Source organism: Sander vitreus, unplaced genomic scaffold, assembly GCF_031162955.1.
Source record: "Sander vitreus isolate 19-12246 unplaced genomic scaffold, sanVit1 ctg350_0, whole genome shotgun sequence".
In the NCBI taxonomy this organism is placed as follows: domain Eukaryota; kingdom Metazoa; phylum Chordata; class Actinopteri; order Perciformes; family Percidae; genus Sander; species Sander vitreus.
Genome location: NW_027595487.1, coordinates 79,082 through 103,423, shown reverse-complemented (window position 1 = coordinate 103,423; position 24,342 = coordinate 79,082). Strand labels below are relative to the sequence as shown.

The 24,342-nt window shown below is 39.3% G+C and overlaps 2 protein-coding genes and 2 long non-coding RNA genes across 12 annotated transcripts; 2 read left to right on the top strand and 2 right to left on the bottom strand.

Annotated features, from left to right (window-relative positions):
- Positions 1-89: 89 nt before the first annotated feature.
- LOC144513826 (uncharacterized) lies at positions 90-4,658 on the top strand. Its single transcript, XR_013501179.1, has 5 exons — positions 90-104; positions 1,828-2,135; positions 2,246-2,299; positions 2,502-2,555; positions 2,636-4,658. It is a non-coding gene; the product is annotated as an uncharacterized LOC144513826 (long non-coding RNA).
- LOC144513825 (androgen-dependent TFPI-regulating protein) lies at positions 4,009-5,537 on the bottom strand. The gene is made up of 5 exons (XM_078245012.1): positions 5,364-5,537; positions 5,110-5,235; positions 4,916-5,017; positions 4,691-4,806; positions 4,009-4,174 (listed from the first exon to the last, which is right to left on the bottom strand). Exons 1-5 carry the CDS (start codon positions 5,514-5,516, stop codon positions 4,009-4,011), a joined length of 663 nt encoding a protein of 220 aa, XP_078101138.1. The 5' UTR covers positions 5,517-5,537.
- Positions 5,538-7,479: 1,942 nt separating this feature from the next.
- fam83ha (family with sequence similarity 83 member Ha) lies at positions 7,480-17,477 on the bottom strand. Its single transcript, XM_078244985.1, has 6 exons — positions 17,085-17,477; positions 14,991-15,442; positions 14,726-14,890; positions 13,074-13,198; positions 8,801-12,908; positions 7,480-8,699 (listed from the first exon to the last, which is right to left on the bottom strand). The coding sequence occupies exons 2-6, from the start codon at positions 15,432-15,434 to the stop codon at positions 8,688-8,690; spliced, it is 4,854 nt and encodes a 1,617-aa protein (XP_078101111.1). The 5' UTR covers positions 15,435-15,442; positions 17,085-17,477; the 3' UTR covers positions 7,480-8,687.
- Positions 17,478-18,468: 991 nt separating this feature from the next.
- LOC144513820 (uncharacterized) lies at positions 18,469-24,342 on the top strand. Of its 9 annotated transcripts, none has more exons than XR_013501173.1 (5): positions 19,786-19,879; positions 20,543-21,229; positions 21,728-21,840; positions 22,779-23,374; positions 23,911-24,342. It is a non-coding gene; the product is annotated as an uncharacterized LOC144513820 (long non-coding RNA). The 9 variants fall into 9 exon arrangements; XR_013501171.1 differs by having other exon boundaries at positions 19,787-19,879; positions 20,543-20,651; positions 21,187-21,229; positions 22,779-24,342; XR_013501172.1 differs by having other exon boundaries at positions 19,787-19,879; positions 22,779-24,023; positions 24,212-24,342.

Here is a 24,342-nt window from a genome sequence, read left to right as displayed (position 1 = left end):
GTTGACTTTTAATTTGAAGGCACACTCATTAAACCGGAAGTTTTCCTTCTTTCACTTTTACTTCACTTTATGGAGGCGAAGAATGTCGTACAATGTTCTAGATGGTGAGCACACGCGCATGCGTCTTCCTACACACACACACACACACACACACACACACACACACACACACACACACACACACACGCACGCATATAAACTTGGGGGGGGTCATATTGTCATTTTATTATCAACTATCAATAAAAGACAAGATATAAATATGAAATTGAAAATTAGACAGCATAAGAATACATTCCAATAGGCTATATAAAGGCATCCAAGTGTATAGAAGTTAAAATCTATAAAACAGAGTTTTAATACATGAGATTAGATAAAAGTTATTCAAAAATTCACATCAGTATTATATAAAATCTAATATTTATTTGCACACCTTTAAAGTTATGAGTCTACTGGAAGGATCTGGAAAGTATCTTGCTTAGACCTCATTTGCCTTTTTCAAACCATATCAAGTCAACCTGATAATACATTGATGTGGAACATTTGGCTCCCTCTAGTGGACTTTTCACACACACACACACACACACACACACACACACACACACACACACACACACACACACACACACACACACACACATACACACACACTCACACTCACAAACCAATACACTGAAGCCCAACTATAATGCTTGCTACCAAAATAATATCTAGACGAATCATCTTTACCCCCCTTTGGGAGTGATAAACAAAAGTAGCTAGTAGTGAAGCAACTTAACAATAAAAATCCATTAGAAGGAAATAATGAAATGCTGAAATATTGTATAGGCTAAATGCATCTGCTAGAGGAAGTGACCAAAGTAAGGAAGCAGGAAACAAAGTGTGATTCTCTGAAATTATTTTTTGTTGTTGACAGGGAATTTATCCTTAAAAACTATAATTTATTGAATCATCTGCAACAACATGACATTCAGTAACTATCCAAAGTTATATACTGTAATTATATAGGATATCGTTTACATTCATCTCTTCCACAGAATGATCTGAGTGAAGAAGATGTGCAGTTATTGGCCAGGATCCTATCAGTTGGATTGGTGGATGCAGATCCAATAAGAATATATTCCAATATATAAAGTGTAGTTAAGAGATTAGATTAAAATTGTTCAAAAATTATAATGTCAACATTTCCTATAACAGAATACTTATTTTTAACACAGGGAAATGTTACCCCAAATGTTCCAGTATCATTAAGTATATTTTGGATTGTTTATGTTCATGTATTCACATGTAAGCAGCATTTTGTTGTTGTAGCAGGTCCAGGTGGAGCTACATTTAAATCCGTTTTATACTGTTGGGTTGTTTTATAACATTTTATTGTATTTTAAAGAATATTTTATAGACTTATCATATTTTGTATTAAAAATCAAAATAACTACAGAAGTCAAAAAATAGCAAACACGTACAATTTCCCCTCAATGTAGTGGAGTAAAAGTATAAAGTTAAATTAAATAAAAGTACTAAAGTGAAGTACAAGTACCTCAAAACTGTACTCACAAGTACATTTATTTAGTTACATTAAACTCATGGTGCTTCACAACATTAAACTTTGAGTGGACAGCCACCACAAAAAGGGACTGTAAAGGTGTCAGGTTGATCGATAAATTATTTTTTTTAAAATCGATCACTACGCAGATCCAAAGTATTTTAGGTGTAGATACAATTGAAATGGACAGGTGGTGACAGGTGGTGATCTTTTGTTTCTCAATGCTGCATTCAAATGTGACATTATACGTCATGGGCCAGGCTCTTTTCTTTTATTTCTATTTGTAGGTGAGGTGACAGACAGCTAGATTCTAAACGTCAGACTGCGTCAACACTGAAAGGCAATAATAGCCCTCTTTCCATAACAACACCCCATTTTACGTGGATATTTCTTTAACGGCACATGTCTCATGATCAACATCTTTCAGACAAAGGTGCTTGTTGAAATGTAGTGTATCCTGTATTACTGGTTTGCTGGGGTTTCCACTTGTGACTTACGTCTCAGAGCAGGAGGAACTTATTTTGCTCACATAAATTACAAATCGGCGCACAAGCAGGACAGAACCAAGAAGAGAAACATGTTGCACTTGCTGGGAGTAAGTAAAAACTCTTTATAATTTTCTTCATGACAACTAATCACATTTTTTTTGTCTGATGAGGACTGTGATCTATATGTAATTTTGACTGGTGTCTTTAAAATGCTCAGATCGTTGTTGGCCTTCTCTTCATCATAATGTGCTTTTCCAAAGGACTCAAAGAGGTGAGCAAACCTTTAGTGTTTCTCTTGTGCATTATTTTGTGTTTTAAAATGTAATTTGGATAAAGAATAATACATATAACTCAACCTTTAAAAGACAGAAACAACAACAAAAACTACACTGAAGCTGCTAGACGAAGTGACTAATAAGGAAGGAAGGAGGAAATAAAATGTGATTCTCAGAAATGATTTATTTCTTTGACAGGGAATTTATCCTAAAAAAATACAGTATCCTGAATCATCTGGCAACAGCATGAAGGTGAGTAACTATCCAAAGTTAAATGCTGTCATTATTTATGATAATTGAGATGATATATTTTACATTCATCTCTTTGACAGAAGGATCTGAGTGAAGAAGACGTGCATTTATTGGCCAAGATCCTTTCAGTTGGATTGGTGGATGCAGATCCAAACTATCTCCACCATCTTAAAGGCTACAGAGACTTGCATGGTGCATGATTTCCTCTAAAAAAGAGAGCAATAAGGCCACTTACAGAAATGAATAGACAGCACACACACTGTTTCTGGATTTAACCATGGATTTGTGATGACATCAAATCAAGGCTCTTCAGCATTATGTTTTGGATTACCAAAAGTCAAGTTATTCCTGCAACCCCTCCAGATGTTCCATGCTTAATGGAAAAATATGCACTTTATTCAGGTCAAACATGACATTGGTAACCTCATCTTTGCGCAGAGGAGAACTCAATGCTGCTTAATATGGACGTGATCATATTGATGGTGGATCCTGACTGCTTTCTTTATTGCCTGGCTGTATACTTTGTGTAAAAAGAGCATCTGATATGTGGAAAAAGAGCATCTGATATGTTACATTCAACATCCACTTCTTTTTTAATCAGGAAATGCATAAAATGGAAATATAGAAACAGGAGGATTGCTTGTGCTGTTGCTGCCAGTGCTACTTGCTTAATTATGCTTGCTTTGATGTTTAAATTGCATTATTCAAGTGTGTGTGATGTTAAATACCCCTTGGTGTATAAGTGTTACACAATGTAGCTGTTGTATACAGCTTCAGCACAGATTAACCCCTTTAAAGTGAAACTTTGTAACATTGGCTTCACAGCAGCTACTGTGGCTACAACTGACAGTAATGGAATAATGCTACAGCTAGATATTAGCTGAATGCTGAAAGTAGTTTACTGTTTGCTTAACAGTAGTTTAGCATTTAGCTAAATGCTTACAGTAGCACAAGCAGAGAACAATCATGTTATGTGTGTGTATATATATATATATATATATATATATATATATATATATATATATATATATATATATAGTCAGCGGAGTGACTCAGTAATGTGCGTTTTACAGCAATTTGGTTTGCTCACTTTAGCTAACTTTAGCCATCAAAAGCTACTGGTCATACCCATAGACTGTATAAACACTGTCATACCAGACCAACAAAGGCTATAGCAGCAAAACCCCTGAGTGTATTTATTTGAGCAATGGTGCCTTTTATTGCTTATAAATTTAACTGTTTGAATTTGAAAGAGGAAGAATGTGTTACATCTTTCAAAACCTTCTTTACTGTTTTTTGTGATTACTGTTTGACCATTTTTAAGTGGCTGAGAGGCTGAATTACTTTGCTTTTGTTTTCATTTTGTTCATGTCCTTACCTAGAGGAGACAAAAGAGAGACAGAGATTAGACAAAAATGAACATGTGATTCTATGTTTGTCTCTAGTGGTAATGTTAATGTATCTTACTCCAGACATGGCTGTTGAGCTTGTCTCCTGTCACGTAGAGCAATGTCACCACCGACATGTTAAAAAAGAAGAAGCCCATCAGGCCAGCAGTGCTGAAGTGCCCAAGAAGGGGATACACCCAAATTCCAACTGACAAGTACACCCATATAATCCTGCAGAACATGTTCAGAAAGAGATAAACTGTATCTGTCAGAACAGCTTGTACGGTCTTGTCTCAAAAAATTAGTCTTGTGCACATACGTTCCACCCATTGACACAGAGGACTGTGATTGTAAGATTGTATCAGGAAAACATTCAAAAGAATAAAGAATCTCATCGACAGCATACAGTAGAACTAACGTTTGTACCATCAGACACATGAGAATCTGTAGGTGGCATTACGGAATGTGAGCCAACTATTGAAGGTTCAAATGAAGCTTTTACCCCTCAAGCTGTGTGCATTGTGAAAGGATAAACACTGCTGCACTGGACTAGTCTGGACTAGTTATGAAAAGAACATTTTAGAGCTCTTAGCCCCATCAGGCTTTATGAAAGATTCAGTCAGCTTCACATGTTATAAATCAAGAATAATTTAATTGTTTTAAATACTGTGATATTTGTGTGTAAACTATATACCTATTAAATGTTTTGTCAAGATTCTGCTGTGAATTTGCTGACGTTACACTTACCAAAATAAGTAAGCCAAGCCCACACCTCCTAATGCTGCCAGTGCATGTTTAGTCTGTGGGTAGATGTGAGGCTGCACCAGCACTTCTCCCAGTGAAACAGGAAGGACAAATGTGTGCTGAGAAAACAGTGTGGGAATAACTCATTATGAGTGATGGTTTATGGCAGGAGAATCAAGATCATTCAATGTTGGCATACGGTAGTTAAAAAAAAGCAGATTTACAGACCATAGCATGGTTTATCCAGGGGGGGAAGAAGGTGTCAATAGTTGCCGGGTAAACTAATTCTCTGTCATAGGCAAAGATGGTCCAGAAAAGTAGAACAACAAACTAAATGGAATGCATAGAACATGGAGTTAATGTGTAGCACAATTCTATTTTATGATTTTAAAAAGTACGATTTTTAAACATTTGTTTCTCACCATGCCCACGGGGAAAGCAAAAACAGAGAAGAGAAGGTCTTTACATCTGTTCAGAGTACTCTCTGACTTTTTCCCAGGTTGTAGATCATTCAGTGCCGCCAGTCCAAAGAAGAACATTTGTAATAACTGAAATATTACAAGGCACACTATTGTTTTCCACTATCCTTTTTTGCAAATCTGCAATATATGTTATTGTACACCAACGTATTAGGCCTATTGCTATTATTACTAGATGATATGGGTAATGTACTTACCAAATTCAAAAAAGTAAGGTACTTCCAAGGTCCTCCATAAACAAAGATTCCTGGTGGTAGCTTCTCTCCATTCTTAGCAGCGAGAGTCTTCACAACGAAGGCATACCAGCTGAATGCTGCAATATGGTACCCTCTGCTCAGGGTTGAAGCCATTGTAATGTAAGCTTTTACTGATCCCAGACAAACAACCAAATCAAATTAAACACTGGCAAAAACTAGTTTTCAAAGTGTGAGTTTTCTCGTCAAGGTTGAGGTACTTCGGGCAGTGTGGGTTCTTTAAAGATTAGTGTAATTCAGCACAAGCTTATCGAGATGTTTGCAAGTGGCGGAGACAAGAGGCCCACTGTTTCTCATTCTATATCCTAGTCCTTCTTGCATAACCAACGCCATGTAGCATGTGACTGGGTGACAATTTAATTCACAGTGAGAGCTTTAACGGTTGCATAGTGTTTTGCTAGAGAAGCTAGTTAAGTAAGTGAATCAGTTGTATATGAAAAATACACTTTAACTGATATTTACAGGATAGACTAGACCACACACTGCCACATTTTGCTCCTTATAATATCAATTAGATAATATACAGTGGTGCTCATAAGTTGACCCATAACCCATGCTAAAGTTGACTAAAAAAAGAGGAATAAAAAAATCATCTTTTGGAAATTGATATTAATCCCTTAATTAAAAAAAAAATTAGGAAACATCCAACCTTTAAGGACACCAATTTTCTTCGTGAATGAATAATGTATCATAAATAAATAAATGTTCTTCCTTAAAATTCAGGGGGCATAAGTATACACACCCCTATGTTAAATTCCCATAGAGGCAAGCAGATTTTTATTTTTAAAGGCCAGTTATTTGATGGATCCAGGATACTATGCATCCTGATTTGCATTGAGAGATGATCTTATGGAAAGTACCCCATGCCAATCTCTAGGTATGGTGAAGGGGATGTGATGATGTGGGGCTATTTTAATTCCAAAGGCCAAGGGAACTGGCCTTTAAAAATAAAAATCTGTTATACATACATTATTCATTCACAAAGAGAATTGGTGTCCTTAAAGGTTGGATTTTTCCAAAAAAATTTAATTAAGGCATTAAGATCAATTTCCAAAAGATGATTTTTTTTTATTCCTCTTTTTAGTCAACTTTAGCATGGGTTCATAAATTTATGAGCACCACTGTAGTAAATATATTTTATCTGTTTTTTGACAGATGAAAAATAGACACAATTTTGCCTTTCTTTGCGTTCTGGTGAATATTAGGCGTGTATAAACATGTTGAGGGATTTATATGTTACTAGTTACTGATACTCTTGGCCTGAGGGTGGTGCTAGAGAAAGGTTATTGGGGTTAGACACAGGCCTTTTGTAGGCTTGGGAATCACACAGTAAAAGTAAGTCATGATTTGATACCACCATGACATGTTACCTAAGATGTTATGATACACATGATTTTCATTCAGCTGTCGAACAGAAAGACATGTTCATTAATTCAGATTGGACAAATGACTTCTAATCATGTCCTGAATCAAAAAAATGTCATGTTCATGTCTTATTTCTGCAGATGTTTAAGACCCGATTACTCAAAAAGTTTGCAGGAAGTACTGTCTTTTGCAGAACATAAGGTTATTATTTTTTAGATATGGATAAAAAAAAGAAAAAGAAATGGGTATTATTTACAGAAAACATTTTAACATATCACAGTAGGAAAAGCACAGGTGTAAATAATCAAATTAATGATGGTCTAATTCCATTTAGCTGCTTCAGTTTGAGGGTCCTGGTATTGTGCATGTTGGCTCGCTGTCATGGCTTACTGAGACGCTGGAATAGAACGGAGCCAGCGTTAATGTTATTAGTAACAACTGTGCTGAGGCAAATTCCACATAACTGTAGTTATTGTGGCAATAAATCCTTTTCTGATTCATTTTCTACTATGACAAGTCAAAATATCTGCTGTGAAAAACGTCTATACATGATATATGTGAATGACTACATTTTGCCTAATTTATTTTTTATTATATATACAATATATTATTATAATTATATTTCTTAACCAGTCAAGTGTCTCTCACTAACTTCCTTTTGCAATGTCAGCACACAGAAGCCAGGAAAAACAAACACATTTTTAGTACATTTTTATTTACAAATTGTAAGTGTTGCTGAAGTCAGGTTTCATAAATCCATTCTGAAAAAGTTACTTTTACTTACAGAGCACAGTTCTACATACTATTGTGTAAAGTCTTTGTCGTTTCGGTGTACAAGTATGGCAAGTTTTCATTTAAAATAAAACACTTTTTCAGAGACAATTAAAGGGCTCGTTCTAGCAAATTATATAAAAAAAACCATATAAAGTCACTTACCTCTAGTGGAATCTAGTCATGCAGGTAACTTTAGCTTTACATGGCCAAAATAACATTCAAACACTGAAAAAGCTACATATTTTTCCTAATGTTTGTTTTACAAATCATCATAGGTGCCGCTTGGAAAACATTTAACCTCAATGACTGCTACTAGATAATGTTCGATAGAAAAAAAAAAGAAAAAAAAACATTACACAATGTACGCTGTGCAATGATTTACTATATGATTCATATTGCAGGTATGTCATGTTTAAGATGCAATTCTGTTTCAATCTCAGGTTTGTTCATACATTTCCAATTCTATGTTTGATTCAGATTACAAAGAATTAAACCTACAATTTATTTACACCAGAACAAAAACAGTTCTGCATGGATATGAATTTACATATTCACTTGTTTCACAAACACATGTATTTATCAACATCTTTGTTTAGCGTGATTGTGAAATACTACAATATAAACTACAGCATATTACAGTTTTACAAACTAATTTAGATTGTCTTTTATGCTTTTACGTCACATTTTATCTTAAAACCAGCTAACATTAATGTAATGGCTGTCAGTGCTGTACAAAAGGCAAGAACAGAGACAACCTGTTGCAAACATTGCACTTTACCCATACAGTCAGTAAAAACATATTTGATCACAAACATCTAGTCTCAGTCCATGTTCCATAGGAAGAAACCCTTTGTTAGTCATGGCACATGTAATTGGGACATCAGGTTCGTATTCATTTGTATTACTGATAGTTTTACCCTCTAAAGTTCAGTGCCACGATACAGGTCCCCTATTCTCCGCATAATATGACTTGTTTGCAGAGAAAAAACAGAGAAATCCCATTTCTATTAAATGTCTTTGGTGAGAAAATGTCTTGGTCATCATTTCAGTTTTTAACTGACTTTGCTTCTTTCTACACGCATTTAATGCGCTGCTTGTTGTATTCACTCAACTTTCTTTGGATCCCATTTAAGGTGCCATCTGTGAATGTAATGGAGACACAATATGATTTACAACCGGGGCGGCACAACTTGCATTTCAGTAGATAATAGGTAAAAACGATGGTGTTAATGTATTCATACCTCAAATCGGCTGTAAACTTTCCTCTCCTTTCTCATGCTCTGAATCCTCTCCAGCAGCTTCTCACGCTCCTGGCTTGTCTTAGGCTGACCTCTGTTAAGTAAACTGATACCTTTTTCTTGCTCACTTTTGGCATTTTTATCAGCTTTGCCTTCTTTCTCGTCATCGGTGACGGGAGACTCTTTGGCAGCCTCGTTCCTGCTTTGGTTATTAGCAGAAATCTGCTCCAAAAGCAGCTTTGTGTCGTCTCTGAGGTTGCTGCTTGAGAGCACGTTGGCTGTGGATGATTGGTAGCGAGACTGGCTGGATTTTGGCTGCTTGGACTGTGGTGATAGAGGAACGACTTCATCTGATATGATCTCTGGCGGTTCAGAGCAGTTATTTTGCCTTACTTGGTCATTTGTTTTCTCATTGCAGACCGACTCCTGTGTAGTAGAGTCTACTATATTTTCCTTATTTGAGACCTCGGTATCATCAGATTTTTTCTCACCAGCGTCAGGTATTTTAGGCTCTTTGCTTACTTCATTCCCACTGTCCATATTACTATTTTCAGCAGTTACAGGTGACTCTAAAGAATGGGTTTCAGAAGTCACAGATTCAGGTGTTTTGCATGGCAGATCAGACTCTGTTGGGACTTTTGAAGTAGGCTCAGTTGGGCTAAACGTTTGTGTTGATGGGAGCTTTGGAGTTTTGGTTGAGTCTGTTGCAATCTGTTTGAGACGACTGTTAGTATCTGAGGGGCTGTGCAATGCAGATAGTGTTTTTTCAGCCTCAGGGGACACTGTTAGAGGAGAAGAACGTGATACTGTGTCAGCAGGAGAGGGGGGAGGGGATCCTGTCAGGTTAAGTTCGGAGGGAGGGGTTGCTTGTCTTTCTGACTGGGAAGGATTAGGAGTAAAGTCTAGGTGGACAGGAGAGCTTGTTTCTTCTGGACAATGCTTGGGTGGATTGTCTGCTGGGGATTGGGTAGGAGTAATTGTCTCACTTTGAGCAGATGTGGATTTACTTTCTAGATCAGATACATTAGGTAAACATGATTCAGGCAATGAAGGGCTAAGGCTAGGAGGTGTGCTATCAGCATTGACATAATTTGATGATCCAAGAACCTCAGATTCCTCTCCAACGCCCTTTGGAACAGAGTTGTTTTTTGATTCAGGAACATCTTTTTCTGGAGGTGTAGGAGCACACGATTCTTTAGAATCTGTCTTTGTACTGGACTGCAATGAGGATGTGTTAGGCTCTGAGCCAGCAGCACATGTGTCAGGAGAAACATCAGATTCCACATGTGCAGAGTCAGCTGCTGAAAGGGTCTCGGGTGACGTCAATTTGGAGGGTTCTGGCGGTGAGGGGCAGACGGATTCCTGTACTTTTGGGGACAATATGCTGGATGTTAGAGTTGAGCTTGAGTCTCCTGGGGTCCCATTAGAGGATCTGGTTTCTGCTGGAGTGGAAAGAGAAGCACAGCTAGAGGGAGAAGCAGTTGGGCTCATCTGTGAACCAGAATGTGGCAGAATGTGATCAGAGGAAGAGCTTTGGCCTGATGGGTTAGAGGAGCTGAATTCTGATCCAGCGTGTTGTTCTGGTGGTAGCACCGGAGGAGAGGAGAGGCTGGTTTCTGGTTTCTGAACTGATTCAGGATTTTCAGTGTTCGAATCCAATGCAGGAAATGCAGAAGATGGTGGTACCTCCACTGAACTGGGAGTGAGTGAACTAGACTCCTTTGAGGTAGAATCAAGGCTGTCACTTTTATCAGTACCTTGTGCAAGAGAAGGAACACTAGGAGTAGCATTTGTTGGTGTAGGTGGATGACTGGGGCTACTCGTTTTTACAGCAGGATTTGACAGCTTTGGCTCTACTGATGGTTCGCTCCGTAGTGCTTCTGTTTCTGCAGAAACAGGAAGAGTTGCAGCTGATTGGCTGCTCTTCAGCTCTATCTTCTCTGAATTAGGTGAAACAATAGTTTGTTCTTGTTTACAGCTTTTGGAGGTAATGGGATCAGTCTTGACCTGACTGTCTTGATTGTTAGTCTTATCGCTGGCTTCTAAAGATACACTGACTGACTCGCATGCTTCTGTGGATACTGTTTTCCCTGCATCCTCTGCATTAGCATTTTCTGCTAATAAACCCTCAGATGTTGAAACATCAGCCCTCTTTTCTGAGGTTTCTTTTGGTACGGGTTCTTCCTTTTTAACAGTCGTGTTGTTTTTCAGTTCAGTTGGTGGTTTTATCTGAGCCTTCTCTTTGGCCTTTTCAGCTTCTGCAGCCTGTGCAGCTTTGCGTTTTGCTGCCAACTCTTTGAAAAACATGAACCTCTTATCAGGATCATTCATATCTACATACCCTGGAGTGGTGAGCAAAGATGTGTGTGGTTGTACTGGTTGATCAGTTTTGGACAGCTCAGCTTCAGAAGCCTTGGATCGGGGCAATGATGGCGAAGAATTTGCTTGCTCTTCATCTGGTGGTTTTAATGATTCTTGTACCTCTGAAAGATCTTTGGAATTTTTGTCTTTTGACGATTCTTTATCATCCGGTTTACTGTTTCCATCATCTGGTTGGGATGGGTCTGTGGCAGCGTTATCGATGGTGGCTGACTTCATGTAGCGGCTCCATTCAAAAGGTTCTCTTGCAGACCTCCTTTGTCCCAAAACAAAAGGCAGTTTTGTCTGTTCTGCCTCATTTTTATCACTTTCCTCATCCTGTTGGCCTGAAGCAGTTTTGGTATCTGGAGAAGTATGCTGCTGCTCCAGAGAGCTGAATATCAGAGAGGATCTTAATCTCGAGCTCCTCGGTACTGCTGCGTTGTATTTCCTACGGAATGACTCCTCCCTTCGTAGAAAAGCAGTTTTTGGTTCCTTTTGCTCGGACTCCTCTATCTTTTCCACTTCAGTTGTGGATGATGATTCTGAAGGTGTCGGTGTTATTTTGGTTTCTGCTTCTACTGCAGTAGGTTCATCAGGCAATTTCTTTGGTTGTTCTCGTGCAGTAGTTTTGGCATAACTTGGCATCTGACTTGCCCTTGGTATTGCAGGAACCTTAAACTCTCTGACATTAGGGATTTTAGGGACTGATAAATCTATGCCTGGTGTTTGCTGTATGGGGTAAGGAGGATCCTCAAAAGTATCCGGTGCATAAATTGGTGCCGATGGCAGGCCTTCATCTCCTGGATTATCATATGCACTGAGGTATGAGCTAATCCTCCAGTTTCTTAGCCCCCGTTTCACCATAGGATCCTTGCGGTCAGCGTTAGACTCCTGGAAAAACTGCTTCTGATCAGTTGGATTTGAGGGAGGGGGAGATGTTTGATAGGCATGCGGCTGGCCTAAACTCAATCTTCTAGGGTGGGATAAGCCAAACGGTACATCTGCTGCAGGTAGTAATTTCTCTGAGCCCTGGTCAAATTCTGCATTTCTGGTAGATGCTAAATAGTTTAGCACTGGGTCAAAGTCTTCAGCTGGTTCCATCTCTTGTGGTAAACCAGGTTGAATAAAATGGTGATCTGGTGAATGAAAGTCTTGGTTCCAGAACTTGTCATAGCCACTGTAATCTGCTTCTTTTTCTGGTCCTGGTCCCGGCTGCTGCACCCTATAGAGCGGCCTTCCCTGGTTCTCAGGCTCTGGCATTCCCTGTTGCTGTAGGAATGGGTAAGAGTTTCTACCATGTGTGCCTTCAGCATAACTGTGACGTTTGAAGGCAGGATTTTCCATCATGGGCATTCTGATGGGTCTCTGATTAAAAGACGGGTCCATGCGAGATTGCTGGGATGTAAATCTACCGTATATATCTGCAGGGCCGTGCATGGATTCCTGCTTTTTAAGGGGCATCATTCTCCAATCCACATCCATGCGTTCATCATATGAATGTCTTGGCCATTCCTCTGGATGAGCCGTGTCCAGTGACTGAAGTTGCTTTTGCTCTCTATACAATGTTCTTTCACTTGGATATTGCCTGTTTTGTAAAAGGCTTAACTCTTCCATTGGAATGACATGTTCAATAACCGCCGGTTCAGACTGAGCAAACAGAATCCGGAACTCTTCATCAAAGGTTGATACAAGTTGTCCAAGGAAAAGGTGTGCCATACAGCGGTGGAGCTTCTCAAAAGACCACATGAAGCTGGACAAAGACATGATAAGTAGGAATTAATAGAAGCACCTAATTCATGGCATGCACACGTCCGTTTTTATGCAAACATTTACAAACATAAATTAATCATTCAAATCCTTGTGTGATTTGAAGTGTAGAGGTATGGCTTTCTGTGGCAGTTTCAAATGTATTCACCTGTAGTTCCCACTCAGCACTGCCCTGCAGTCCGTCAACAAGAAGCGATCCATCATCTGACCTTTGAAAGAATGCCCTGAGCGGCAGTGATACGTGATGCCCGACACTGTTCTCACACGTAAAAACTGCAAGACACACATCAAATCCCCCAAACATAAATATATTAAGCAGGGGTAGTGCATATGGTGGTATTAATGTTTTAATTGCAATCCAAGCTAGGTGGCAGCATTGCTTTGGCACAAAAAAGAAAACACTACCAAATCAGAGCTAGAAACTAGCTGCATTTCAAGTTCCTTTTTACATTAGTATCCAGTTAAAGCCATTTCTATCAATGGGAAAGCTGTCTATATTTACTGCATACATCAATGACAATACATATTATATTAATTAACATCAATATGATGTAAATCTGCCCGATTTGTTCAATGGCATCATTTGAGGACAACATAACTTAGTGTTAAAGTAAAAGTGAACATGTAACATATAGCATATGAAGTAAATGACAAACAAGGTAAAGCAACACACAAGAACAAAACATCAGAGACAGCCTTGATATAGGCTTGATAAATAGCATGCAAGATTCACATTGCTGGACAAAGCAAGATGAAGGTGTTATTAAATAGCCCAATAACTTCGTAATAACAGTATGTAGTACCTTTCTAATATTAGTTATCTCAAGTCAGTTAGAAGTGCAAGCCAGCCACGTGATGTTCGGAAAGAAAAGACTGATATGTTTTCTTTGTTTGTATGATGAAGTCACCTCTAGCAACAGCTGTTGTGTGTACTTCCACTTTTCTTCAAAAGTTCTATTGATATCGACGGAGCAAACGTCTGGCCGTCTGGCAACTAATCACATGACTCAATACTTTGTGTTTTCCCTACTCTGTCTGTGGCTCTCAGCAACCAAGCCCATTCCATCCTATTGATCTTTAAAAACGGGTCACAAATATAAGCACAGATATAGCTGAGCATTGTAGTATTTAGCAAATGTTACTCAATCAGGAGGAAATGGTGCATTTGTTGGGGACATTTTTTAAGCGGCGTAATAATACACATTTGGTGCTCTAGTGAGTATTTCCAGCAACAGTGACTCAAAGTAAAATACAATGTCCTTTGGAAATAGGAGAACATGACACCCATTGCAACATTGTGGCTCAATAATCAGTTTTTCATACTTGGAGCTCCATGGCACACATGAATAAAACTGTAGATGCACAGACTTGTTTGTAGGATCAGTTCATTGTTGTTTTTGATTTTTTTCACTGGGTTTGACAATAAAAAATATATAGACTATCACCAGACTTAACCTTTAAGTATTTAAAAAAAAAAAACTATAACAACTAGCATCAGCATGTTTTTAAGCTTCTGTAGTCAAAGTAAGATGACTATTTGTAGGTTAGTGGTTAGTTAATGTTAATGCATTCATAACTTTCTTTACTTTTTTAAAAGAAAGAGATCACTAAAAATTACTATTATTATTATTATTATTCATTACTAATTAATTTACTACTACTACTACTAGTTTCAGGTTAAGACCTTTGTGCTGTGCTGAAGTATTTGAAGGAAAGGGAAAGAATAATGGAATTTAAATGTGTAAGCAGCCTTTTCTGTTTTGTTAATTGAATTGATTTTTTCAAGGAATATGCACTCACTTGAATGTTCTGTAGATTGACTCTGCAGTTGGACACCATGCTGAAGAAGTGATGTGCATTCTGCTTGTCTAGAATAATGTAGACGGCAACATTCCTCATGGCAGCGTCAAGGATATCCGCAAACATGTCAACATCAGTAAACATGTCCATCACTATAGCAATCACCTGAGGAGATAAAATTAAAAATGACACTGTCAGGAAGCAGGACACTCCAAAGACAAGTTTAACATGAAGTCTCCCTCTGTCAAGAAAGTGAGAGATCTACCTGCTGAGCGTTCTTGATAAGTCGCCGGGCCTGTTCCTTGATACTCGGCATGTTTAGCTCTGGGGGGTTGACCAGAGTGGTTACTTCTGTGGGCCCAATGAAGTGGTGCAGCTGAGGCCAGCCAAGGTCTAAGCCTGGGGCCTCCAGGTCAGAGTGAATGGGCCAGTAAGTGTCTGAGGAGCCATCTCCTCCAGTGTCCACAAAATGTTGTTCAGGGTAGTTACTCTGCTGAGGGAGCTGAACAGACCTCTGAATATACTGAATCTCAGTTGACGACAGGAAGTCCACCACATCTGCTTTCTGGAGGAATTGATAGTATCCCTCCAAGTCCTCCTCAATCAGTGAGTCAACAGCCAAGCGGTACTCTTCCCGGTAGTGAGGGGGGAGGTAGTTGGGGTCCAGGGGGTTATCCCCAGCAGAGGAACACTGAGAACGATGTGCCATACTGTAATCTAAAGACAGGGTGAGGGAAAAATGTATTTACTGTGTGAATCATTTTCACAATACACATCTGTTTCGGTATCACCAAATAGCACAACAATAGCAGCTAGGTAATTCTAAAACGATATTAATCTGCAACAATTTTGATAACACGTCAACTTTTGAAATCACTTTACAAGCAAAAATACCACAATTTCACTGATTCCAGCTTCTCAATGTGAATATATATCTTTCTGTCTTATATTATCGTACATTGAATACCTTTAGGTTTTGGACAGTTTGTCCGTCAAAACAAGACATTTTGAGGACATCACCTTGGGCTCTCGGGACTTGTGATGGTATTTTTTCGACATTTGTTGACAATAATCCTTGCCTGCGGCCCATACATTCATGATCATCGTTTATTGTCTTTCAGAGGAATTATGAAAGAGATGATCACATCACATCACATGCTGTTGTCTCTATGAATGATTACTATAGTTTTTGTTTGACATGTTTGAAGTGTCATATAGTGGTTCATTGGATTGACTATAATTTTAAAATTTCATATGTGATTTTGCCAAATTGTGTATATTATATCTTATAAAAATTACATTAAAGGTGCCCTGCCACACAAAACCATTTTACTTGGATTTTTTGAAATATGTTCGGTCCATATGTGTTTGTGTTATGTCGTGAATGTGAAAATGAACTGTTACCTCCTCTGTCAGCTCTAGCCACTGAAAAGAAATAAGCGGAGAAATCAGGCCAAAACAAAAGCTGGTCAGTCTGACGTGGTGTTGCCTGAGCTCATTACTATTCATGAGCTCGTCCAGTTGCGCTGGGTAAAGGATGCTGATAGCCAGGCTCTCATTGGCTAGCTGTTAGCCAATCAGAGTCAAGCAGCTTAGCTCGTTGAATATTAATGAGAACTGACACAAATCGAGTCTTTCTGCAGGCTTTCTATACCACGCTAGAATGGCTTGAAACAAGGTAACCAAGGCATTTTTTCTCACAAAAGAATGTTACAGAGTCCATGGTAGAACTTCTTACATTATCACAAAGTAATGAAATGTGTGTGGCAGGGCACCTTTAATATCATATTTATTTCAACATTCCACCTTAAGCTAATTTTACCATAGTAATTTTAAATCAAAGGGTTCAACTAATTCTGTTCAGATCTGTAGATTCCGTAGAAGAGATGGAGCCCTTACCACAGGGATCCTCTCAGTTATAATACTATAGCGACAGCACAATGAATGAGGGAAGAAGGAATCTAACCACAGGATAGATGGGTTATGGGTGTGGCTCCTCCCTCCGGCCAAAAGCCAAGTCTCCATTTGCAAGTTCATGTAAAGCCACATATATGAGAAGTACCGAGAGGAAACGTCACAGTCCAAACAGAACACCAAAAAAACACGACTGACAGGACGAAGTTAAGACAATAAATGACCTTACATTAAACAGCTGTTGGACACAAGTGTTGAAAGTCCAATCCAGAATGTTTCTACATACGTTTTTTCCCCCTACTGAGACCGAGATAACATATCAGAAAACTTTAAAGCCGGGTAACACTGTAGCACAATATGCGCTAGCCAGATGATAAACTTCAACTATCCAAAAGTACGTATCCATTAAATACCGTACAGGCCTGACGTTATTCGGTGAACTTACCCCACTGATATTTCTCATATATTCAAGCTTCTCCTCGGTTAAACTTTAAATCCGTCATTTTGCCTTCTTCACCATGTTTTCCTTCACAACTGCGCCGTGCTTCTAGTCCAGGTGGGACTTGTCGAAGGTTTTCTGTAACATTGCTTTTTCCAGCTTCCAACCTAGCTAAACCAGTTTATTGTCATGCTTGAGGCATGTTGTCGAGAATGTTTGAGACGGCGCACAGAGAGAACTGACTTGCTGTCGACCGATATCGCCCCGCCTTGACTTCAGCTCCAAAGTTTGTTCACTTCTTGTGCTCTTCACGTCTCTGTGTCCATGCTTGTAACTCCCCGAGGCAGCTGTTGAACTCTGCACATCTGTTATCTGTCCACTGCTGCTCCAGCCGAGTAACTGCTGCTGTCACGTCACTGCTAATTAGCCTACTTTACATCAGGCAATGGCTGGCTGCTCCATAAACCTCCTACTCATATTCATTCATGTTTAAAGCATTTGTCATAACTCACTATGATTTTATTCTTCAATACATGCAGACATCCTCACTTGCCTCCCTCCTTTAACCAACTTTATTGTGTGATATAAGAAGAAAAAAACTATATTGTTTCTATGACACGTGAAAGTGAAAGTAGGCCTAGACTGATATTAATGGAGCTACTGTCATAAGAAGTGACCAAAAGGATACCACTTTCTAATGAGGCACCCTGTAAAAGGTTTATAAGATATAACTACAAGCTTTATTAATGGTTAATACATTATTTAACTTACCAGAACTACATAAACAGCCACGCTATTGCATTTTATTTTCAGATTCAAAATAGCACTTCGCCAACACTTGCTGCACTTCTCCCGACACACAATATGAGACCAGTACGCAGGTCAGTTTCACAGGCATTCATTCCAGTCCCCCCATACAAAAACAACTATCAGAAATCCAGTTTTATGTGTTTGCATCTGTCTAGCCCATGCTAATGTCCTGTACAAATGTTTCTGTCCTCATGTGCTGTAACTATGTTCAATGTTTTATGTTTCTGCAGAACAGGAACCTGCTGCAAACCATTTTTTAAACTGAGTCAGGCCCGTTTATATTGTGACTTATTGTTACTTTAAATTTTTTCCTGTATAATAAACGAAAAATGAAAATGAGTCAGGACACCCCCATCTAAGGGTTGTCCCCACCTAGAAATATCATTAAAACAATGCTGTGTATTGTAAATAACATAATGATGTATACTTCAAATATCTGTGTAAGCAGAAAAACAATACAAACCCCCGAAAATGCTTTTTAAGTTTAGAAACATTTTGAGTCCCCCCTCCCTTGCCTCACAGTGGTTTGGTCCACTGCATGCTGCAGGATCTGCGCTAGACTCACAGTCACATCGGGTAGTGACAGGAATGAAGTAAGTAGGCGGTTCAAGGCTATTTTATTCACATTAAACATTGGATTAACTTTTCCTTTTTGACTTTTCTCAAATAGAAATGATGCTGAGTAATTAATAAAATTACGATGACATTATTAAATTATTATGACAAAAAAATTCGCTATGTTAGTGTAATATAATGTAACGTTACCTAGCTTATAGCTTGTTGGATAGAAATGTACACACTACAACTAACGTTACCAACTAACGCCCCCCCTGTGATCTTTGCCGTCCCCCTGAGGGGTCCCCGGACCCCAGGTTGGGAACCACTGGTCTAGATTGAAAAAAGCACTACAGGTAAAATGAAAAATGTTTGGGAGAACTGTCCCTTTAATGCTTAAATACCTGGATGGTAACAAAGAAAACTTCTAAATGTGTTAACCTTTAGAGCAGGGGTCACCAACCTTTGTGAAACTGAGAGCTACTTCATGGGTACTGAGTCATACGAAGGGCTACCAGTTTGATACACGCTTCTGAAATAACAAATTTGCTCAGTTTGCCTTTAGTTATATATGATTATTAATGATTAATGATAGTCATCTATGTGAAGACACTGATCACGTTAATGATTTCTCATTATCAATAATTATCAACAATGACTTAACAAGATGGGAAACAGATAATATCAATATTCAATTTTCATTTTTAGAACAGGCCTGAGGGCTACTCATGTGGTCCTTGGGGGCTACCTGGTGCCCGCGGGCACTGTGTTGGTGACCCCTGCTTTAGAGGATGTCAGTTTTTAAACTGAGTCAGGCCCGTTTATATTGTAACTTATTGTTACTTTAAATTTTTTCCTGTATAATAAACGAAAAATGAAAATGAAAATCGAATAAGGCTTTTAAGATCAACCATCTATTAATAAGTAAAACTTGGGTTGCCAGGTTATGGAAAAACATTAATAAAGCCTCTACTGGGACTACCAACAGGTCAAAGCGGGCTATCCCCCCAGATCCAGAAGGGGGCCCACAGGCTCCTAGTTAACTATGTGGCAATAACTTTGTGGTAGATCGACTAATTGCACACTTGTGTGATCATATGTACTACTAAAGCACAAGTCAAATAAGGTAACTAATCTTCAGGTTCCTTCTTGTCAAGGGCGTAAATCCCAGGGGGTCGGGGGGTCAGGACACCCCCATCTAAGGGTTGTCCCCACCTAGGAATATCATTAAAACAATGCTGTGTATTGTAAATAACATAATGATGTATACTTCAAATATCTATGTAAGCAGAAAAACAATACAAACCCCCGAAAATGCTTTTTAAGTTTAGAAACATTTTGAGTCCCCCCTCCCTTGCCTCACAGTGGTTTGGTCCACTGCATGCTGCAGGATCTGCGCTAGACTCACAGTCACATCGGGTAGTGACAGGAATGTAGTAAGTAGGCTGTTCAAGGCTATTTTATTCACATTAAACATTGGATTAACTTTTCCTTTTTGACTTTTCTCAAATAGAAATGATGCTGAGTAATTAATAAATTAGTCATGACAAAAAAGTTCGCTATGTTAGTGTAATATAATGTAACGTTACCTAGCTTATAGCTTGTTGGATAGAAATGCACACACTACAACTAACGTTACCAACTAACATCTGTAACGTTACCCTGTGATCTTTGCCGTCCCCCTGAGGGGTCCCCGGACCCCAGGTTGGGAACCACTGGTCTAGATTGAAAAAAAGAACTACAGATAAAAGGAAAAATGTTTGGGTGAACTGTCCCTTTAAGGCTTAAATACCTGGATGGTAACAAAGAAAACTTCTAAATGTGTTAACCTTTAGAGCAGGGGTCACCAACCTTTGTGAAACTGAGAGCTACTTCATGGGTACTGAGTCATACGAAGGGCTACCAGTTTGATACACGCTTCTGAAATAACAAATTTGCTCAGTTTGCCTTTATATATGATATATGATTATTAATGATTAATGATAGTCATCTATGTGAAGACACTGATCACGTTAATGATTTCTCATTATCAATAATTATCAACAATGACTTAACAAGATGGGAAACAGATAATATCTATATTCAATTTTCATTTTTAGAACAGGCCTGAGGGCTACTCATGTGGTCCTTGGGGGCTACCTGGTGCCCGCGGGCACTGTGTTGGTGACCCCTGCTTTAGAGGATGTCAACAAACAATGGAGTTACTGGGTGAGGATGATTACTATAAAGACTACCGTGCCATCCTTTGATGAAGGTGCAGTCTACCAACACAAAAAGAAAAGAATGGAGCAGCACGAGGCCAGCACCAAGCCTACGGGAAGGTTTATCCTGCCAACACGCTGCCAACATTAATTCTTCTTTCTTTTTGTGGTTCATTAACAATCACTCATGCACCATTTACATTACAGTAATGTCCCCCGACTGAAATGATACTTTACCAGGCTAAAGTGATGTATTTTCCCTGTGTGGTTTAGTGAGAGTGCTTATGTGGAAACCTAGATTTGAAGTTGGAGGAAGGCCATCAGTATTACCAAGATAGGACCTTGTAGCACATGTTTTGTTAAACCCTAAAAGGAGAAAGAGAGAAAGACAAACCAAATACAGAGATTTTCCTTTAGCAGTTGTTCCACACTAAGACGAACAGCCTTGGCAGAATCAAATCTTGATGACCAAAGAAAAGGAAGTGATGCAACGTAGCTGCTCAAGTAAAGACTCAAAGACAATCCCTCATTGTTTCCCTTAGGCACCACCCAAGGCACACAGAGGAGCCGCTTGAAGAGAAATAGGTAGTTGCTACACTACATACCACAGGGCAGCATTCCCCGCTGCACTCTTTTAACCCCTGTAGGTTTTGTGACTGATAGCTGTGTGATTATGAAACACAAACTTGGCCAACCACTGAATCATAGCTGGATCCTTCCCCCTTCATAAAACATCAACAGGAATGTATGAATCAAACAAACACACAAAAACACTAACTGATATGATTTTTGTGATAACACATTCCCCATCGAAATGAACTTAATCGAAATATTGTAAAAGTGTAAACAAAGACGCAGTATCCCTTGTTTACACTGTAGATTACACTGATAACCGTGTTATAAAGTCTAGTTTACTCAAAGTATGCCTGTTGGACAAAGTGGTGTATAGCTGGGGTCAGATGTATGACATTTTCCTGTAACCAGTACATTTTATCAAACTGAGGCCTGTGCTTCCATTATGCCATGTGTACTGTAATAAAGACTATTATCCTGCTGAATAACTGTCAACATCTTTCACACCAGTGCAGCTGAAACAGATGCCAAGCTGAGAGGCTTAGGCTTCTAAGACCATCCAATGTTCCACAAACTGAAAGCAAAACAGAACTATGAAGCCTCCATGTGTCTGCTGGAAAGAGGTCAGTAGAGAACCCACTATTTGGGTCAATGAACGGAATATTTCATTCAAAGCAGGAGAGGACATGCAAGGATAACTATTTGATATCAAAGCAATAGCTGACCACATAATGTTTTAAACGGTGAACGCTAAAGGCCTAACTTCAATTGGAAGGTGGGGTTGGACCGGTATCAGCATGTCTTTTTTTTTATGTGGGCACTGGCATGCCTAAACAGGTGGAAAAAAGAACCTTTTTGTAGCCATGCTAGCTCCATGGCTCCAGGGGTGAAAATATCAGTCTTTGATCCAGACTAATATATCTAAGATTTGGACAGACACTCCTGGTCCTCAGAGGCTGATTCTTACTAACTTTAGTGTTCCCCTTACCTTTCCTCTGGTCCACCACAAGGTTACCATTGTGGTTTTGAAATGAAATATCTCAATAACAATTGAATTTGGTACCCACATTCATGTCCCCCTCAGGATGAATTATAACTCTGTTGATCCCCTGACTTTTTTATCCAATGCCATTATTAGGTTGAAGTTTTAATTTGTCCAAAACTTTGGTTTATGACTAAATACCTGCAAAACTGGTGACCCATCAGCCTCGGCTATACTTTGTGTTTTGCACTAATTAGCGAGTGTTGGCATGCTAACAAGCTAAACCAAGATGATGAACATGGTAAACGCTATACCTGCTAAACATCAACATGTTAGCATTGTCTTTGTGATATTAGCATGCTGATGTTAGCATTTAGTGCAGCCTCCACCATAGACACTAACAGATTATCAATATGCACGTTTTAAACATGTAATAATTTTTATCTTTGGTCAGCAGAACTACATTAACAGCTGCTGTGAAAGTACTTTTATTCTGCAGTACCACCGCTTTTTTGTTTACCTAGGAAAGTATGTGTTCACCTTTTGTTTAGAACATGACTCAAGGCTTCTGTCGTGCAGGAGGAAGATTGTCCCAGGAGAAGGAAGAGGATAGGAAAACAAAAGGAAAAAGGAAGAGCAGCAGCTGCAGAATCCATTTCTAGATCCATTATTTGATGGAGTGAACAGGAAGTCTTGGCAGTTCGCAAAGAGGTGAGATAATGCTTGCCTACAGAGGCGATGAAGGTGATGAATAAAGAGGATGATGAATTAGCACAGTTACAAATGAGAACAAGTCCCTTTGGACTGTGTGTCATGGCTGTGTGTCAGCCATGACACACAGTCCATAAATACATAATCTACCAGTGATTCAGTTGAGATTATACAATTCTTGGACACAATTTAAAAAGTAGAGCAGACCTTGTCTAAATAGATTTTAGATTAGTAGTCAATGTGTGAGTGACCACCCTTATCATAAGAGGAAAGACTCCTCTATATATGTCACTTGGAGAGGCCATGACAAATTCCACAGATAATTGTATTCCCTCATTTTGTGTCGCTAAGCGATACTGTACACGCCTTTCAGCCCCCATGTCATTGGAATAGATGGCAGTGATCACTCTACAGCTTTGTCAGAGGAAGGTGGGGGTGTCGAGCCAGCTGTCATAAACACACAGGTGAGACAAAACCACAACAGTGGAAAGAATGGGCTCTTGTCAGTGTGGAATGTACAGACACACGGCAGCACGGAGGTGTGGAAAGGTTCCGGGTCGTTTTCAAACCAAGGTGCATTTGGGAGGGTAAGCTGTAGGCTATTTGGAGGCCGTGTTGGGGGGACTACAACTCGGTGCTGACCTCGTTCCACACAATGTGCATACTACTGAGCAGCAGGAGTGCATTTGTATCTGATTTGACTGTCGTCTTTCCTGTTGACAGTGTTTGTGCATTTAGGAGCTCTGTGTATCGGTGGGTTATTACAAGTACATGTTATTAAGTACAATGTGTACCGAAAAAGGTATAATCTCTTTTTTTAAGAATCCTCTTCAGCCACATTTAGCCTAGTTGCTTAATTTCTGCTTAGTGTGCGTGCATGTATGCGTGCATACTTCTGTGCATCTGCAAGTTTGTGCACAATCACATTAGCTTGCGTGCTTGTGTGTGCCCGTCATAGCGTGTGGCAGGTCACTACAGGAGTGGCTGCTCTTGTTTACAGTTGTAATTTGTAACGCTACGAGGAGAGTAGGAGCAAAAGAAGAATGAGGCCTTTGCTGACCTTTGAGATATACAACCAGTTGTGACCCCACCCAGACTCCTTGTTGGTTGAAGGTATTGTTTACAGTTTCATCCTTTCAAAGAGTATATTTACACAGACTAGATAGAGAATAGCACTAGCATCATAATCGCTGCCTGACAATAGAGAAGATGAAGAACAGGGAACAGCAACTATGCTTTACATTTTGCAGTGTTGTCTCCCTTCCATCGCTTTGTTTTTAACATGCCTAATTTATTTCCAGTTCTATTGTATTGCATCCTGTGGCACATCCTGCAGCCACAGCACATACTGGAATATCCTGCATTGGGTCAGAGATGCATGTCTCAGGATAGACATCATATCCCCCCTCCCCCCCGCCACCCCCCCCCCCCC